Source organism: Mustela lutreola, chromosome 15 (assembly GCF_030435805.1).
Source record: "Mustela lutreola isolate mMusLut2 chromosome 15, mMusLut2.pri, whole genome shotgun sequence".
NCBI lineage: Eukaryota > Metazoa > Chordata > Mammalia > Carnivora > Mustelidae > Mustela > Mustela lutreola.
Window position 1 is genome coordinate 18,122,129 of NC_081304.1, and position 19,883 is coordinate 18,142,011.

The following is a 19,883-nucleotide window of genomic DNA, read 5'->3' on the forward strand; positions in this document are numbered from 1 at the left end:
ATATTCTCAGGCATAAAAGCCTCAGAAAATTCATCCCGTAAAGCCCCCTTTTGAAAACTCTTGGAGAAAAGTTCTTCAGCAAAGGAAGAGTGGATAACTTAGTAAAATACATTAACGTTCAAAGGCAACAACCAAGGCCTGTATCTGTAATTATCCAGAACTAAAACTAGAAGATATTGAAAGAAGTGGGAGGGGGAGGATTGAGGGAAGTGAGCATGTGCTGAAATACGCTATTTCGGTGTTTAAGTTTATGGTAAAAATAACCATGAATGTGGGCTTAATAAAAGACTCTATCCTGACTCCCCATCTGCTAATCTTGTTTGTATTATCAGACTGAAAGCTCTTATTTGACCCCTTTAACATGAATTCCTAAATGATTTAATGACATCCCACCATACACACACACTCAAAACCACTAAGTAATTAGAAAACCCTAACAGCGCTAACATTTCTCGACCTTTCCATCCCAAGAGACTCTGGTGCAGGAGGAGCAACTTCGACCTCGCATCCCTAGTTGTGACCTGTTACCTACCTAGGTCCGGAGCCCGGAGCCTACTCTCAGCCATAGAACTCTGCAGCTCAGAGAATTTGCCGTCGCCTAAGAAAGGACAAAACAGCAGCAGAACCACCTTCATTAGCCTTCGACCTTCTATCATCCCCCCTCCCCCCCGCCTTCCAATTACCGCACAATCTCCGGAGCGGCTCCCGGGTACAGCAAGCCTCAAATCCATCCCAATCCACATCCCATCACACCTCCCGCACCCCCTTCAAGGCTCTGGTCCCTCAGTCCCACCGGCCCCTCTAGGACTGCGCTCTCAACTCCCACGGCCTCTTGGCCACCCTTGGTACGTTTCAATTCCTCCCTCCGGGTTCTTGTCCCCTCAGTCCCTCCGCCCCCTCGAGTCCTCTGCCTCCTCAACTCCTGGGAGCTCTTTCCGTCCCTCCACCCTCCTCAGCTTCTGCACCTATCCGCTCCCCAATGCCTGTGCACCTTCCCCATTCCTTATCCTCTCTACAATCTCACGACCCCTTCCGCCAACCTTCTTACCCCATCTTCCCCTTCCCGGCATCCGTACCCTTTCCTGGCTCCCTCAAATTCTTGGCTCCTTCTCGGCCTCCGTACTCCTTCCTCAAGGCCTCCGCGTTATATTCGCGGGCTCCATGAGCGATTTCAGACGTCCGAGGGCCGACGGCAACTCCACGAGTACATTATCAGTCTCTAGGCGCCCTCGGTCGCGGCTTCGGTTTAAATTTCCTGTCGGCCCCGCCCCCTAAAATAGCGTAATAGCTGTGAGGGGCTGCCCTACGGTGGCCCTGCGAGGTCAATATTAACTCGGCAAATGCTCCCTTTCCCCCTTCCTTTTCAGTTCCGCTTTCTCCACCGTCTCTTCATTTCTTGATTTGCCATTGGGTGGAGGAGATACCCTGCGCCTTAAAAGACGGGAAGCTGGGGGCTAGTGGTAGCCAGTCTTCGTGATTCTTCACACTAAGCTGGTTGGAAATTCTTGGGAGTTAGATAATAAATAACAAGACAAGGGGCGCCTGGGTGGCTCAGTGGGTTAAGCCGCTGCCTTCGGCTCAAGTCAAGATCTCGGGGTGCTGGGATCGAGTCCCGCATCGGGCTCTCTGCTCCCCAGGGATCCTGCTTCCTCCTCTCTCTGCCTGCCTCTCTGCCTACTTGTGATCTCTCTCTGTCAAATAAATAAGTGAATAAAATCTTTAAAAAAAATAACAAGACAAGCCTAGCACTTACAGAACATTGACAATTTACAAAAGAACAACAACCCATGAACACTTCATTTCATCTTCACATCTTTGTTTCACTCCCTTTTCTCCACTTACCTACCTCCAAAAAAAATTCTCAAAAGAGGTGTCTCCATTCTTCACTTCTTATTCCCAACTCACGTAATTAGACTTTGATCCTCACCTATCCACTAAAACTATACTTGTCCAGGTCAGCTATCACTTCCATTTTCCCAAATCCTATGGTCACTTTGCTATACTCATCCTATCTGACTTTTAGAACCCTGAAACAGACTATTCTCTCCTTCTTGAGCCAATTTCTTCATTTTGCTTCTATTTCTACCAGTTTTCATCTTCCCTCAATGATTCTTCAATTTCCTTTGCTGAATCCAAAGGCATTGTCCCACCTATAAATGTTGCAGCATACTAAGGCTTTAGACCTTAGCCCTCTTCTCTTCCATATTAACACTTTCTCCCTAGAAAATCTCATTCAACTCCATGGCTTTACAATTGGCTCTATGCTAATGCCTGCAGTATTTCTATCTCTACCTCTGACCTCTCCTTTGATCTCCAGACTTATATATATCCAAGTGGCTACTGAACATTTCTACTTGGATGTCCAATGGAAAACCTCAGGCTTAATATGTTCGAAAAAGAACATTTGCTTCACCCACACACCCCTCAAAAAACCCACCTATTCTCCATCTCAGTACATGTCATACAATCCACTCAGTTGCTCAAGACAAAAACCTAGACATTATTTCAGTATTTGCCCTTATCCCCACCCCTACTCCAAAAACAAATTCTGCCAACTCCAAAGTACATCTTGAATCAGACCACTGCTATCATCTTAGTTCAAGCCACCAGACCTTCTTGCCCAAAGCACTGTGTTAATTTCTAACACAATTTCTAACACTTGTTATTTTTTTTATTTTAAGATTTTATTTATTTATTTGACAGAGAGAGAGAGAGCGAGCACAAGTGGGGGGAGTGGAAGAGGGAGAAGCACGCCTCCCGCAGAGCAGAGACCACGATGTGGGGCTTGATCCCAGGACCTGAAGGCAGACACTTAACGACTGAGCCTCCCAGGCACCCCTCTTTTTTTTTTAATTAAGTAAACTCTACCCCTAATGTGGGTCTTGAACTCATGACCCTGAGATCAAGAGCTGCATGCACTACTACTGACTAAGACAGCATATACATACCAGCCCTGATGAACTAAAGCTTGACCATGTGACTTGCTTTAGCTGATGTAAAAAGAAAAAAAATTCACATCACTTCCAAGCACAAGTTTTAAGAGACAGGATCATTTACCAAGTTCTTTCCCCCCATTACAATGACTAGCAATGTCCTAGCTAGAGGAAGACTTGACAGCTTGGGTTCCTCAGTCAAGATGACATAGAACTGGGGCGCCTGGGTAGCTCAGTGGGTCAAAGCCTCTGTCTTCAGCTCAGGTCATGATCCCAGGTTCTGATTCCAGCTCCTGGGATCGAGCCCAGAATCGGGCTCTCTGCTCAACAGGGAGCCTGCTTCCCCTACCCGCCTCTGCATGTCTTTCTGCCTACTTGTGATCTCTGTCAAATAAATAAATAAAATCTTAAAAAAAAAAAAAAGATGACATAGAACAGGACCATGGGCAACCCCAAATGGATTTGTAGCATAAGTAAGAAATAAATTTGTTATTTTAAGCTACTGAGATTTGGGTATCATTTTTTACATCATAATCTAGTTTAAGGTTCCCAAAGTATAGCTCATCCCTTTCAAAAGGCTCTAGGAAGTCAAAACTATTTTTATAATAACACAAAAGACATTATTTTCCATTATTTGTTCTCATTCTCTCATGAATAGTTTAGTGGAGTATGCAGAAGCAAAAATAAGAATCCAACACTCTTTTGTCAAACCAGTTATTAAAAAGATTTGGAGGGGTGTCTGGGTGCTCAGGCGTTAAGCGTCTGCCTTCTGCTCAGGTCATGATCCCAGGGGCCTGGGATGGAGACCCACAGGGGGCTCCCTGCTCAGCCAGGGGCCTGCTTCTCCTTCTCCCACTCCCCCTGTTGGTGTTCCCTTTCTCACTATGTTTCTCTCTGTCAAATAAAATCTTGAGGGGAAAAAAAAAAGATTTGAAGAAATGTAAAACAATGTCATTCTTTTGATTGTTTTTGTCTTGGAAAATACATTTTTTAAAGTTTTATTTATTCATTTGAGAGAGAGAGCATGTGTGTGGTGGGGAGCTGAGGGAGAGTGAGAGGAGCAGACTCCCTGCTGAGCCGGGAGCCAGACTCAGGGCTCCATCCCACTACCCTGAGACCATGACCTGAACTGAAACCAAGAGTCAGATGCTTAACTGACTGAGCCACCCAGGCACCCCAGAAAATGTATTTTCATTAAAAATTCATTATTTATAAGTCAATCGGAGAAAGACAACTATCATATGATCTCCCTGATATGAGGAAGTGGAGATGCAACATGGGGGGTTAAGGGGGTAGGAGAATAAATGAAACAAGATGGGATTGGGAGGGAGACAAACCATAAGTGACTCTTAATCTCACAATACAAACTGAGGGTTGCTGGGGGGAGGGACTTGGGTGAGGGGGGTGGGGTTATGGACAGTGGGGAGGGTATGTGCTATGGTGAGTGCTGTGAAGTGTGTAAACTTGGCGATTCACAGACCTGTACCCCTGGGGATAAAAATATATTATATGTTTATAAAAAATAAAAAATAATATAGTCTATAAAAATTCATTATTTACATTAATAGATAGTGGGCTTATTTTTAAACAAACAAGATACAGTTTTTTAAAGATTCTATTTATTTATTTATTTATTTGACAGAGAGAAGGAATACAGCAGGGGGGGTGGGAGAGGGAGAAACAGGCTTCCCGCTGAGCAGGGAGCCTGATGCGGGCTTGATCGCAGGACTCCGAGATCATGACCTGAGCCGAAGGCAGAGGCTTAACAACTGAGTCACCCAGGTGCCCCAACAAGAGTACAAGTGGTTGCGCTCGTGCATCCGTGCAAGTGGTTAGGGGCAGGAAGAGGGATAAATCTTCAAGCAGACTCCCTGGGAGAAAGGAGCCATATTTGGGGCTTGATCTCAGGACCCTGAGATCATGGCCTCAACTGAAACCAGCACTTGGATGCCCAACTGACAGAGCCACCCAGGTGCCCCTATGAACAATATTTTTAAGCTTTAATTTCTAATATGGTAAATATCACATATTTTCTTTTCTAAATATATATACAAACATAAAAAAATACATTTACTTTTATAAATTTAAATTAAAAAATACCCGCATTTGTGGTGTCTGTCTCAATTGGATGGGGGTCCCCAAATGTGGGGCCACTCAATCTGATGGAAGCCAGTGGCGCAGGCAGTGAAAGGATTCACTGGAGGCAGAACAAGGGAGATAGAAATTTACCAAAATACACTGCAAGGGAGCAGCAGGCAGGGCCACAAAGGAGAGATGTCCGGCCCCAAGGCAATGGGTGGGGGCTGTTTTTCAAGGACAGTGAGGAGGTATGGGAACATATGGAATAGTCCCTTTTTTTGGTACCTGTGCCTGGGTCTAAGTAGCCCGTTGGTTGGTTAGGGCCTATGGATAGTTTGAGATGGGTCACCTGATGGGCGTGTCTGTATCTAGCCGGAGGGCTGGGGTCTCTGTGGGCCTTTCTACCTTACTCAGGTTTCCACTGTTCAAACCTGTTGCCTAAAAGCAGCCGCTAAAACGTTGTGGTAGCCAGTCTCCCAAGATGGCCTGCAGGGACGTATGTCTCCTGGCAATCGTGACCACATCAAATAGGGCTAGGAACCAACAGAATATTCAGGAAAGAGCAATGTGCCGTGCCAGTTCTGAGTCTGGGTCGTAAAACATTTCAGCATATGCATTGCTGTTTCTTGGACCACCTGCTGTGGGGGAAGGGAGCAATCATGACATGAGGAGGTTCGAGTATGCCTATGGAGATGCTCTCATGGAGACCGAGAGAAATGAAGTCTTCCTGCTAAGAGTCAGCAACAACGTAACCGCTAATGTGACTGAACCATCTTGCAAGGAGATAGTTCAGACCTCGCTGAGCTTTCTGAAGACTGCAACCTCACAAGCGATCCCAAGACAGGAAAGCCCAAGCAAGCCGCTCCCAAATTCCAGGCCCATAGAAATCCAGTGAAAATCGGTGGTTGCTGGTTAAATCATTACATTTTGGGGCAAGACAGCGACAGATAACTGACAGACACATCAATTATTTAAAAAAAGCTGTTTGGGCTCCTCCATTATGGATCAAATTCCCCTCCCTTTCAAAACCATCCAGTGGCTTTCCTTGTTAGCTCCTCTGACCATACTTCCCTGTAACTTGAATGAGCCCAACATGGGCGTTTATACCAACAGCTCCATTTCCCAACTCTTCTCTCTTCTTTTAGGCATCAGATCAAATCTCATCTATTTTCAGATAGGACTTTGGAGACCACCCATCCTAACACCAGCTCGCCCATTTCTTATTTTCTTCACAGCACTTAACCACCATCAGAAACTTTCTTATTTGTGTACTGGTCTATATTTGTCTATGTTTCCCCAGCTAGAATGCAAGCCCATAAGAAGGACCTTTTCTTTTCACTTACTGCTACATCCCCAAAGTAAAGAACCCAGCGGGTGCTTACTAAATATTTATTAAATGACCAGATAGATCCCTGAATCTCTCAGATCTTCATTTTTTTCATTTGTAAAATGAAGATAATATTATCTACCAGAAAGTGAGGTTTTAAATATTCAACATGTGTTAAGCACAGTTAGTGACTAGAAAAATGTACCTTTTACTACTGGGCAGAAAATGTTTTGAGATAGTAATTCAAAATTTTCTTTCTTACCATTTTTCTCCATTCCTGAGGGGAAGTGCTTAAACTTAAAAAAAAAAAAAAAAATCAGCTCCTATCATAGAACAAGGACTGATTTCCCAATATCTAAAAACAAAACAAAACAAAAAACCCTGTACAAATAGATACAGAAAAGAATAACCCAGTTGAAAATGGGTAAGAGAATATTCATGGAAAAAGAAATACAAAGAGCATTCAAATAGACTCAACCTCACTTAAAATAAGAGAAATGCAAATTAAACCTACTCGGAAATGCCGCTTTTCATTTAACAGACTGGCAAAGATCAATTTCGCTAGACAGTGCCAAATCACCTTACATCGGGGTTGTAACAGCCTCCTATGTAAGGCAATTTGGCATTATCTAGCAAAATTACAAATGTATGTATCTTTCCACCCAGCAATCTCATTTCTAGGAGTGACTCTACAAAAGTGACTCTACAGATACGCTCACATATATGTGCTAGGATTTATGCAACATCTACTGCAGCACTGCAGTATCTACCAGCTGTATGGTGTTTACTAGAGAAATACTTAAAAAATAATGACACAGGGGCATCTGGGTGGCTCAGTTGGTTGGGTGACGGCCTTCGGCTCAGGTCATGATCCCAGAGTCCCAGAATCGAGTCCGGCATTGGGCTCCCTGCTCCATGGGGAGTCTGCTTCTCCCTCTGACCTTCTCCCCCCTCGTGCTCTCTCTCACTGTCTCTCTCTCAAATAAATAAAATCTTTAAAAATACAGAAAAGGGATGCAGATATATATACATATATATTTAATTTATTTAATAAATACCAATGTAGCGCTTCTTTATGATATTCAGAATGTTTTTTGGGGGAAAGATTTTATTTATTTGTGAGAGATAGAGTGAGCAAGAGAGAGAGAGAGAGAGAGAGAGAACACAATCAGGGAGGAGCAGAGGGAGAGGAAGAAGCAGACTCCCTGCTGAGCAGGGAGCCTGCCCTGGGGCTCAATCCTGGGACTCCAGGATCATAATGGGAGCTGAAGGCAGATGCTTAACCAACTGAGCCACCCAGGTGCCCCTCAAAGTGCTCTAAAAATTGTAATTAATTTCATCCTCATAAAACCCCTGTGAGGTGGGTAGTTAGTTACGCCCATTTTGCACATGGGGACACTGAGATTATAACTTACTTGCAGTCACACAGCCAGAAAGTGTTAGTGCTGGTATGGGAACCCAGGCAGTCTGAATTCAGACACCATGCTCTTAACGCTGCTCTGTGGGTAACACAGTCAAAGAAAACCAATACAGCAATATTAAAATCTGACAAAATTGATTTTTTTGGAAGATTTTATTTATTTGACAGAGAGAGACACAGTGAGAGAGAGGCACAAGCAGGTGGAGTGGGAGAGGGAGAAGCAGGCTTCCCATCAAGCAGAGTGCCTGATGCGGGGTTTGATCCCAGGACTCTGGAATCATGACCTGAGCCGAAGGCAGACACCTAATGACTGAGTCACCCAGGCACCCTTGAAAAAATTGATTTTAAGAGGTAAAGAATTGTTAGGGATATAGGTGTCACTGCTTGATGATAATTCACCAGGAACTAAGTAACCTAGTATTGTATGAACCTAACAACATAACCTTCAAATATTTAAGGCGAAAAAAAATATTTAAGGCAGAAATACAAGGGAAGGGGCACCTGGCTGGCTATGTTTGTAGAGCATGTGTATTCATTTAAGGTCATATATTTCCCTCTATTTACTTTAGCTGAATTTTATTTTATTTTTTTTAAGATTTTATTTATTTTTCAGAGAGAGAGAGGGAGAGAGAGCAAGCACAGGCAGACAGAATGGCAGGCAGAAGCAGAGGGAGAGGCAGGCTCCCTGCCGAGCAAGGAGCCCGATGTGGGACTTGATCCCAGGAAGCCGGGATCATGACCTGAGCCAAAGGCAGCTGCCCAACCAACTGAGCCACCCAGGCGTCCCTGAATTTTATTTTTTTTTAATTTTTTTTTTTAAGATTGTATTTATTTATGTGACAGATATCACAAGTAGGCAGAGAGACAGGCAGAGAGAGAGGAAGGGAAGCAAGCTCCATGCTGAGCAGAGAGCCCCGCTGAGCTGAGAAGTGGGGCTTGATCCCAGGACCCTGGGATCATGACCGAGCTGAAGGCAGAGGCTTTAACCCACTGAGACACCCAGGCACCCCACTTTAGCTGAATTTTATAGCATGCGAACATGAATGGGGGAAAAACAGAGGACAAGTAGACTCCTAACTGAGCACAGGGCCCAGCGTGGAGCTTGATTTTACAACCCTGAGATCATCATCTGAACCAAAACCCAGAGTTGGATGCTTAACTGACTGAGCCACCCAGGCACCCCTCTTCAACCTTTTTTTTTTTTGTAAATTGCTTTATTGCTAAAAAATGCTAACCATCATTATTCACTTTTTAATCTCCCCTTTTATAATTATCTTTTTATATGTCTTATGATGGACATACTAATTTGTTATAGTGATTCATAAACAAATACATACATATATCAGACATGCCTAGTGAAATATTTTTCCTGCTAAGAGTATGTGGCAAAAATATGTTTGATGCTGGGTTCCTAGGTGGCACAGTCAGTTAAGTGGTGGATTGTTTATCAGGATGGTTTCAGATCAGGTCATGATCTCAGGGTCATGAGATTGAGCCCTGCATCAGGCTCTGCACTCTGGGGAGTGGGCTGGAGATTCTCTCTCTCTCTCTACCCCTCCCCACCGCTCATACTCTCTCTCTAAAATAAATAAATAAATAAATTTTTAAAAATTTTTAATTTAAAGATTTTATTTATTTATTTGACAGAGATCACAAGTAGGCATAGAGGCAGGCAGAGAGAGAGAGAGAGGAGGAAGCAGGTTCCCTGCAGAGCAGAGAGCCCGATGCAGGGCTCGATCCCAGGACCCCGAGATCATGACCTGAGCTGAAGGCAGAGGCTTAAACCACTGAGCCACCCAGGCGCCCCTAAAATAAATAAATAAATCTTAAAAAATATATATATATATATATGTTTGATGCTTACTGGCCTAGAGAAACTTTCCCACAAGTATATAAAGAGACATAAAGGGGTGCCTTGGTGGCTCAGTGAGTTAAGCCTCTGCTTTCCACTCAGGTCGTGATCTCAGGGTCCTGGGATCGAGTCCCGCATCACATTGGGTTCTCTGCTCAGCAGGGAGCCTGTTTCCTCCTTTCTCTCTGCCTGCCTCTCTGCCTACTTGTGATCTCTGTCTGTCAAATAAATAAATAAAAAATCTTTAAAAAAAAAAAAAATAAAGAGACATAAATAAGAATGTGAATTGAGGTCTCCTGGGTGGCTCAGTCGGTTAAGCGTCTGCCTTTGGCTCAGGTCATGACCCCAGGGTCCTGGGATCGAGCCCCACATCAGGCTCTCTGCTCAGTGGGGGCCTGCTTCTTCCTCTCCCACTTCTGGTGCTTGTGCTCCCTCTCTCGCCCTCTCTCTGTCAAATAAAACCTTAAAAAAAAAAAAAAAGAATGTGAATTGAAGCAGTATTTGGGAAACTGGAAAGTAAATGACTACCAACAAAGGAATGGATCAACTAGGATATGCAAAGAGTGGTTTAAATGAATGAATAAGGGGTGCCTGGGTGGCTCAGTGGGTTAAAGCTTCTCCCTTCGGCTCAGGTCATGATCTCAGGATCCTGGGATCGAGCCCCGCACCAGGCTCTCTGCTCAGTGGGGAGCCTGCTTCCCCTTTCTCTGTTTGCCTCTCTGCCTACTTGTGATCTCTGTCAAATGAATAAATAAAATCTTTAAAAAAATAAATGAATGGATAAAAGCTACATGTATTAACATGGGTAAGTATTTTAAACAATTTTATGTGAAAAAAAGCACACTGCAGGATGAAAAGTCCCACATGCAAAAATAATGTGACATGTTGTCTACAGATACATATATATGTTTGGGTAAATACACAAACATGTTGTATTATATATTATGTTTCAAACATTCCGGAGGAGGATAAACACCAAATTCAGAAATAGTGTTTACCTCTGGGGAGGAAGGGAAGAAAATGAGATTGGAGAAAGTATGCAAGTAGGTTTTATTTCTGAAAAGGAAAAAAAAAGATGTAAGGTAAATAAATAGCTCATAATTTTATTATTTTATTTTATTATTTTTTTAAAGATTTTATTTATTTATTTGACAAAGAGAGATCACAAGTAGGCAGAGAGGCAGGCAGAGAGAGAGAGAGGAGGAAGCAGGCTCCCTGCCGAGCAGAGAGCCCGATGTGGGACTCGATCCCAGGACCCTAAGATCATGACCTGAGCTGAAGGCAGCGGCTTAACCCAGTGAGCCACCCAGGCGCCCCTTTATTTTTTTTTTTTTTAAGATTTTATTTGAGAGAGAGAGAGAGAAAGCAAGGGAGCATGAGCAGGGGTGGGGCAGAAGGAGAAAGACCCCCCACTGAATGCAGAGCCTGATGCAGGGTTTAATCCCAGCACCCTGAGCCAAATCAAGAGTCAGATGCCTAACTGACTGAGGCAGCCAGACGCCCCGCTGATAATTTTAAATCAAGATGTACTGACACTAGTCTCCCTGGGTTCTCCTCCTCAGTGTCAACCATCCTCTTACTCCTTGTCTGTGATTGCAGAGGTATTTTATGCACATACAAGGACACGAATGTATATATATATTCCCCCACTCCATGTTCTTTTCAAACACAATTGGTAGCAAACATTACATACTGTTCTGAGCCTCACTTTTTTCTTTAACAATGTAGCTTGAGTTTTGCTACCTGTCAGTACATTAAGAGCTTCTTCCATTTTTACAGCTGTCCAGTACTCCTTTTTGTGACTTTTTTCTTTTTAAAGATTTTATTTATTTATTTGTCAGAGATAGAGAGAGAGAGAGAGAGAACACAAGCAGGCAGTGTGGCAGGTAGAGGCAGAGAGAGAGCAGGCTCCCCACTGAGCAAGGAGCCCAATGCGAGACTCAATCCCAGGACTCTGGGATCATGACCTGAGCCAAAGGCAGCGGCTTAACCAACTGAGCCACCCAGGCATCCTTTTTGTGACTTTTTTGAGCCCATCTCCCAGGGACAGAATGGAGACTATTTCTGTCCTTTCACTACAATAAGCATCACTGTAATGAATGTCCTTATAAATAGGTCATTCTGCACACATGTATGTATTATAATAAATTCCCAGAAGTAGAAATGCTGGGTCTTTTCAAATTGTCCTCCAATTAGATTGTACTGATCTACTTCCTGCTCTCACATTTTCCAGTGCCTGCAACTCAATCACAGATCAAGACAGCATATTATCAGCCTTTTTTTTTTTTTTTTTTTTACAGATTTTATTTATTTAGTTATTTGACAGAGAGAGACAGTGAGTGACGGGACACAAGTGGGGGGACCTGGAGAGGGAGAAGCAGGCTCCCTGCTCAGCAGGGAGCCCAAAGTGGGGCTCGATCCCAGGATGTTGGGATCATGACTTGAGTAGAAATGAACCTCCCAGGTGCCTTTTAAAAAAAAAAAATGCTTTTTTTTTTCTTTTAAAAAAAAACCTATTTTTGGGCGCCTGGGTGGCTCAGTAGGTTAAAGCCGCTGCCTTCGGCTCAGGTCATGATCCCAGGGTCCTGGGATCGAGCCCCACATCGGGCTCTCTGCTCAGCGGGGAGCCTGCTTCCTCCTCTCTCTCTGCCTGCCTCTCTGCCTACTTGTGATCTCTGTCTGTCAGATAAATAAATAAAATCTTTAAAAAAAAAAAAAAAAAAAAACCTATTTTTTAATTTGAGAGCGAGAGAGGGAGCAAGCAAGAGAGAGCACAAACTGGGTGAAGGGCAGAGGGAGAAGACTCCCCACTGAGCAGGGAGCCTGATGTGGGACTTAATGCCGGGACTCCAGGATCATGATCTCAGTCAAAGGCAGATGCATGACAGACTAAGTTACCCAGGTACCTTATTATCGGCCTTTTTGATCTGAGAAGTAAACACTGTAGCTCATTCCAAGTTTAATTTGCATATTTAAAAAACTATAGGTCAGCATCTTTTTATAGATTAAAAAATAATTTTGATTTTTTTTCTGTAAGCTTTCTGTCACCTTTCCAGTTTTATGATTTTTTTCTTAACCACAAGCAATTACTTTTGTAATAAAATAGCCAATGAGGATTTCTTTTTTAACTTTTTTTAAGATTTTATTTTTTGATTTGACAGAGAGAGAGAGAAGGAACACAAGCAAGGGGAGTGGGAGAGGGAGAAACAGGCTTCCTGCCCAGCAGGGAACCCAACTTGGGGCTCAATCTTAGGACCCGAGGATCATGATGTGAGCCGAGGGCAGAGCCACTCAGGTGCCCCAATAAATAACTCTTTAAAAAAAATCCTCGGGATGCCTGGGTGGCTCAGTCGTTAAGTGTCTGCCTTTGGCTCAGGTCATGATCCCAGGATTCTGGGATCGAGCCTCGCATTGGGCTCCCTGCTCCACAGGAGGCCTGATTCTCCCTCTCCTGCTCTTGCTGTCTCTTTCTATCAAATAAAAAAAATATATCCTTACAGATTTATTTATTTGAGAGAGAGAGAGAGAGAGAATGTGCAGGAGGGCCAGAAGGAGAGGGAGAGAGAAACTGAAGCAGGCTGGGTGCCCAGCGCACAGCCCAGTGTGGAGCTGGATGTCAGGACCCTGAGGTGACAACGGACGCCGAAACCAGGAGTCTAACCCACTGCGCCACCCGGGCACCCTCAAGTATCTTTTTTAACACAGAGTCTGAAGAGCCTTCACTCAGTTTTGTGAGATGTTCCTAAGGCCTTCAAAAATCTTTGTGCATGGGGCACCTGGGTGGCCCAGTCATTAAGCATCTGCCTTCTGCTCAAGTCATGATCCCAGGATCTTGGGATTGAACCCTGCTCTGCAGAAAGTCTGTTCTCTCTCTCCCACTCCCCCTGCTTGTGTTCCCTCTCTCGCTGTTTCTCTCCATCAAACAAATAAAATCTTAAAAAAAAAAAAAAAACCTTTGTGCATAGTACCAATACCGATTTCCTAATTTTGATACTGTACTATAGTTATATAGATAGTACCACTGGAGGAAACCGGGTGAAGATGCACAGGTTTCTATGGACTATTTTTGCAATTTCCCATGAGCCATAATTCTTTCAAAATAAAAATTAAAAGCTAACAAAATTTCATGGTACTTTTCTGGTTGCGGGGGCTCTGTACTGACCTCAAACTATGACCGTTGAGTCATAATGGCTCCCAACTTTTGTCAACTGACAATCCCCACTGGACAACCACCATTGGACAAAGCTCCATTAAAACATTTACCTCACTATCTTGTCATTAAACACTGCCTGTTCCCACCAGACTGATGAAGTCCCTTTGAGGGCAGAGATTCTGTGATATTTCTATCTTTGTATTTTCAGAGCCTAGGAGCTACATACACCATGCTGTAGGTACTCAAATATTTAGTGAATGAAAGAGTCAGGTCAGTGACCTACCAGCCTCTCTGTAGTTCAGGAAAAGCCAACCTAAGTTCTTGGGTAATTCATTTTGGCCAGGAGCCAGGTGCTTCCGAGTCAGCTGAGGCTTGTGCAGAGGCCTCTGGTTAGGCTTCCTGTAGCTGTAGGACTTGTGCCTCGGTTTCCTTCCCTTTAATACAAGAATCTCCTCACAGAGTTGTTGCGGGGATTACAAGCAGTAATGCATCAAAAGCTCTTAACTTAGCACAGAGCCCGGCAAAGAGTAGAGAAGGCTCCTCAGAAACAGACAAGCGTTTTAAGTGTTGAATGAATGAGTGAAAAATGACTTGAGGTTACCTGATCATTTATTGAGCACCTACTATGTCCGATACTACTTGCTAAATGCACAGAAGCAACCGCAGCACATTGCAGATGTCTTAACACAGGCTGCAGGGAACCGGGGAAGGTTCTCTGGAGCTTGAGTTTTGAAACGGACGGAGCTTGGAAAGGCGAATGTGGTGCTCGTTGATAGAGACGGTGGGCATCCGGGACAGTCAGCCGGTTCCCTCTGGAAAGCCGTGTGGGAGAGGGCGACTTAGTACCTGTCCCACCAGGGCGCGGGGAAGGGCAATTCCGCGAGGTGGGACGAAGTGCCGGAATCTAAGCTGAGTTCCAATCCTGTTTAGTTAGTAACTGCGTGACTTGCGCCAAGTTACCGAACCTCTCTGAACCAACTGTAAAAAAGAGTCTGTTAAGAATACTCACCTGCCGGGCGCCTGGGTGGCTCAGTGGGTTAGGCCGCTGCCTTCGGCTCAGGTCATGATCTCAGAGTCCTGGGATCGAGTCCCGCATCGGGCTCTCTGCTCGGCGGAGAGCCTGCTTCCCTCTCTCTCTCTCTGCCTGCCTCTCCATCTACTTGTGATTTCTCTCTGTCAAATAAATAAATAAAATCTTTAAAAAAAAAAAAAAAAAAAAAAAAAAAAAAAAAAAGAATACTCACCTGCCAGCGTTCCTGAGAGATGACGTAACCGCGCGCACGCCAGCAGGCTCTCTATTTAGAAGGTGCAAAATGCCCAGACCCACCACTGCAGGTGGATTGGCTCGCCGCCCCACGCGCCAGGTCGTGGGTTCTCCTTCGGAGCATGCGCAGTGGGCCCGCGGCGCGACCCGTCAGGCACTGCGGTAGGCGCCCTGGAGGCTGGCAGGACCCTGACCCCAAGATGGCGGCGCCCAGCGAAGTGGCTGCGGCTGCCTCCGGAGAAGGCGATGGCGTGAGTACCGCCTTTGGGTCCTGGCTGGATGGACGGTTGGAGGCGCTGGGAGTGGACCGAGCCGTTTACGGCGCCTACATCCTGGGTGTCCTGCAGGAAGAGGAGGAAGAAGAGAGGCTGGACGCTCTGCAGGGTATCCTTTCTGCTTTCTTGGTGAGAAGCCCGGCCACGTTCCTTTAGCTTTCTGGCGGCCCCTGTCAGTACTTCGTACCCCCTTTCCCGTACCTGGTGTCCCAGACAATTAGTGGTATCACCTGGGAGAGGAATATTTTGAGCTCTTGGCCGCGGGAGAAGGGGATTACTCACCAACCAGGGTTTGGGGATGTCAGGAGGTTGCAGGTGCATAGAGAAGAATGGTTTTCCCTTATTCCTTGGGGACATGGCTGTCTCGGATGCTTGTGTGTGAGCTGGCTGAGTGTTCTTCCGAAGGCGCTGAAATGTCTAAATGAGAGTTTTATCATAAACGCCTAGCGACCAATTTCATTCCCATCCATTGACAGTGTTCAGAGAGGGGAATAAAGTGCTCTGGGATGTCTGTGCTCTTTAGGAGGCAGTGCCCAGGGCTGTCCCATGACAAAAAAAGCCTGCAGGAAGTACCCTCTCGGTTCCAATTTTGGAGGTAAGAGTCCAAAAAAGGTAAGTTGGCAGTAAAACTCTAGGTATAGGTCTAGGCCTAGGCGGGAACTGAAGCAAATACTGTGCTTGATCTTTTATAGTATTTAGAAATGCAGTAATCGCGGTTTTTGCTGGGGGAAGTGGCATATAAAGTCAGAATTTTAAAGAAGAGAGATAAACTTGGTACCCAGCTGCTTAGAAGGAGATTCAAGAATTCAGAAATGTGTCTTTTAATCTATGTTTAGGTGGTAAATTACCAGGCTGTCCACTTTTCCAACCTGATCATTCTGCTGCCTTCATCTGTGGTTACACTTACTTGGTGGAAACACCGTTCAATGATTGGGCAGATGGTTGAAATATAATACTGGTGCAGCTGTCCCAGGTCCTTCTGGCCATGTCCCCCTTTTAGTCCCAAAGCCTGCTCTGGTGAGATTGACCTATAAACGGGAAAGCTTTAACAAAGCTTGTGATGCAGCTCATGTGTTCAGTGAGATAGAATGCTATGGAGTAAACTCTTTTGCTGGATGCTGACATTGCAGATTGGTGGGGCAGGGGGAAAGAAGGAGGGTGAGACAAGCAATTTAAGTTAGTTTTTATTTCCAGCTTGGAAATTTCTAAAGACTCCATGAAAAAGAAGTTGAAATAAGTTGGGTACCCACTGGTACTAGCTCCTTGACTTGTTCTTTTCCTGTGTCATTATTTAGGACTGCATGTCTGCTGATAAAGGCAGGCATGAATTTGCTTAGACTATTAAGTTTCTTGGTAGAAAAGAGAAAAGTTATCTAGAACCAGATTTGGCTCTTTATATCTGCTTCTTGTTTACATGAACTATAGTAGACAGACTTCTTTCCCTCCCGCTCTGCCCATTCACACACTATGCTTAATTTTTCTCTTGGTTTTCCCACCCCTTCTGTATAGGAAATGGCTTTGGGAAGAATTGGCCAGGAATTATATGATGAGGCAGGGTTCATGACACAACTGAGAAACAACTTTACAGATCAGGAAGGCCAATGAATGTGGTATATATCAAACACGTTATTCATAATGCTACTTACTTTCTTTCGGTCAGTATGAAAGCTGCTGTTTTACCAAATCCCTTTCCAGAAAAAAACAAAAGGCATAGCCAGATCGATCACCAGATGGGGCTAGGATTCAATATTAGGAATTAAGAAATTGTCAACAACAATTTGAGTGAAGATTCAAGAACAGTGTATCTTGTCAGGAGCAAATAACAGTTAATTGGTTTTTTTTTTTTTAAGATTTTATTTATTCATTTGACAGAGAGAGATCACAAGTAGGCAGAGAGGCAGGCAGAGAGAGAGAGGAGGAAGCAGGCTCCCTGCTGAGCAGAGAGCCCGATGCGGGACTTGATCCCAGGACCCTGAGATCATGACCTGAGCCAAAGGCAGTGGCTTAACCCACCGAGCCACCCAGGCGCCCGCAAATAACAGTTAATCAAAGCTTTTTATTATCCTTTTTTTACTCCTTCCAGTAGTATTTTTGTTGACTGATTGATTGATTTGAGTTTTTATTGATAGGTTACTCTCTGCCAAGCACTGCCCTAAGTGCTTGGGATACCTCGGGGAACAAAACAGAAATCCCTGCCCTGATGGGGGGACATTCTAGCAGAGAAAAACTTAATCAGTAAATTATATAGTACTTTAGAAAAATGATAAGTGCTAGGAAAAAAGGAACATACTTTAAGAAGATCAGGAGTGGAATGAGGGGGTGAGTTTTCAATTTTAAGTAGGATTATTACATTAATTGGGATATTACATTTTATGGCTGCTATTTCTATACCAGCTTTCTAAATTGTCAGTGTGGTGAGAGCCAGGGCTGTTTCTGATTCATCTCTTATCACTCATCTTAGTGCCTTCAACATGGCAGGCACCATGTGGGTGAATAAATGAACAAATGGATGGATGAAGGCTTTTGGTCTAGGTGAAGCCTGGGAGAATAAACCACCTTGTCCTCCAAGAGCACCCTTTCTCTTTTGCTCCTCTCTCCCTTTCCCGTCCATTTCTTCTTCTTTTGCTTTTCTTGCTGGGGGGGTCTATGAACTAAAGAAACTGGGCTAGAGAAGTTCTGCATGTTTGTCATTTGTGCTTAAAGGACGCAGGGGAGAGAATGAAATCCTTTGTTGGGTACAAAATAAGGAAATCCAAAATACGGCTTCTCCTGGCTGGTCATTCTGTAGAGCATGCAATGCTTGATCTCAGGGTTAGTTGTGTGTTCGAGTCCCACATTGGGTATAGAGATTACTTTAAAAAAAAAAAAAAAAAGTATGTGTTCTACACCTTCCTACTGTCTTTGAGAGATGGTATCCTATAATGGTTGAGAACATGGGCTTGGAGGTAGACTGCTTGGGTTCAAATCCTGTTTAATCCATTTGTGTGTGTGTGTGTGTTTTACTTGTATGACCTTGGGCAAGTTACTTAACCTCTGTACCTTGGTTTTATCATCTATAAATTGAGAGTAGCAATAGCCCTTACAACTTGGGATTGTTTTAAGAATGAAAAGTTCTTAGGTAAAGTATTGAGAACAGTGCCTGGCACTTGAGCCAACAACTCATTTTGAGGATAGAGTATGAAGACGATAAGGTAGCTGTAATGAAGATGGAGGGAAATGCTCGGATTGATTGACATGCCTTTTCTTCGCCAAGCAGGGTAGGGGTTTTTCACACATTCTCATTCATCCTCACTAAAATCCTGACAAGATGTGAAGCTCAGAAAGTTAAGAAACTCGTTCATAGATCGGGGCTTGACTTCATCGGACACTGAAGCCAACATCCTTTTGTTCTACTGTGCTAAGGAGGAGGATTGGTAAACATGCAGAATATGTCTGCTTGTGTGAAATGGACAGAGGGATGGTTGGATAGGAGACAGCTCCTCATTTATCAGCTAAAGTGGTGGGGTCCCCAAGGTCGTGGATATGTTCCAGCATCAAAGTTGATAAACCCTGGAAAATGTACTGAGTTGAATCTATCAGCCAAGGAAGATTTCACAGAGGAGAGTTTTAACTCTGGCAACAGGTTTTTGCTCCAAAAGCATGAGGAAAACTGTTCTAAGTTACTGTGAATCCTTTCCTTTGGTGCTTGGCAGGACGGAGCGGGTGCTTTTGACCTAGCAGGTGTAGATTCTGAGACTCGCCGGATTACTTCTGAGCCTCTAAAAAGGCTCTCAAACCTTCCCCATGAACTCCTCATCACCAGAGGGAGAGCCGTGCCCTGTGCATGGGCTTTGTTCAGGCTGAGGGCTCTCAGGAAATTAATTGGTCTACCTTTTCAACTAGGAAGAAGATTCGCTTCTTAACATCTGCAAGGAGATTGTGGAACGATGGTCGGAAAGTCAGAATGTCGTCACCAAAGTGAAAAAAGAAGGTAGAGTTGGGAGTTTTTGCCCGTCTAACCGCCAGTACCTATTCCAGCAACCTTTCCTATACAGCTGTTAGCAAGAGGATTTTGAGTTTTCTCCATTTCCTACTCATTTTGCCCAAGATAATTTGAACTGGTAAACACCTGGCGGCTTCCATGAGCTTTTTAACTGAACGTTGGTTTCCTTTTCCCCTTCTCCAGTTACCCCCCTCATTGGAGCACAGTCCCCTTCATTCTGGCTTTCACTTTTCCTTCTTTTCATCCTCTTTCCACTACTCCTTGTAGGTTTTCATGGCAGGGCTTGCGGCCGACTGAATATTCCCTCCTCCTGTCTTTTCTGTACTTTCATTTCATAACAGTTGTGATTGATGTTTTGCTTAATTCAGCTAAATGTGTCACCCCTTAAAATGAAAGAGAAGTGGGTTAATACAGCCATTAGAATGACAGATTAACTGCAGAAAACTCAAATAGTAAAAGCCAGACTTAAAGCAATTCTAAACTATCTACACATTGGTTCTCAGTCTTGGCTGTCCATTAGTACCACTTTATACAGTTTAAAACACATCAGGGGTGCCTGAGTGGCTCAGTGGGTTAAAGCCTCTGCCTTCGGCTCAGG

At 44.2% G+C, this 19,883-nt stretch overlaps 2 protein-coding genes across 2 annotated transcripts in view; one reads left to right on the forward strand and one right to left on the reverse strand.

The window, feature by feature from the left end:
* The window catches only part of DBF4B (DBF4 zinc finger B), a 48,004-nt gene extending 32,868 nt beyond the window's left edge, over positions 1-15,136 (reverse strand). The window contains 5 exon segments of the mRNA XM_059148651.1: positions 533-598; positions 1,077-1,271; positions 7,755-7,838; positions 14,366-14,576; positions 15,009-15,136. Of these exon segments, the coding sequence (XP_059004634.1) occupies positions 533-566 (34 nt within the window). The 5' untranslated portion in view covers positions 567-598; positions 1,077-1,271; positions 7,755-7,838; positions 14,366-14,576; positions 15,009-15,136.
* A 14-nt stretch (positions 15,137-15,150) lies between these two features.
* LOC131816189 (coiled-coil domain-containing protein 43-like) lies at positions 15,151-19,359 on the forward strand. Its single transcript, XM_059148652.1, has 2 exons — positions 15,151-15,432; positions 19,186-19,359. Exons 1-2 carry the CDS (start codon positions 15,151-15,153, stop codon positions 19,342-19,344), a joined length of 441 nt encoding a protein of 146 aa, XP_059004635.1. The 3' UTR covers positions 19,345-19,359.
* The last annotated feature ends 524 nt before the right edge of the window (positions 19,360-19,883 follow it).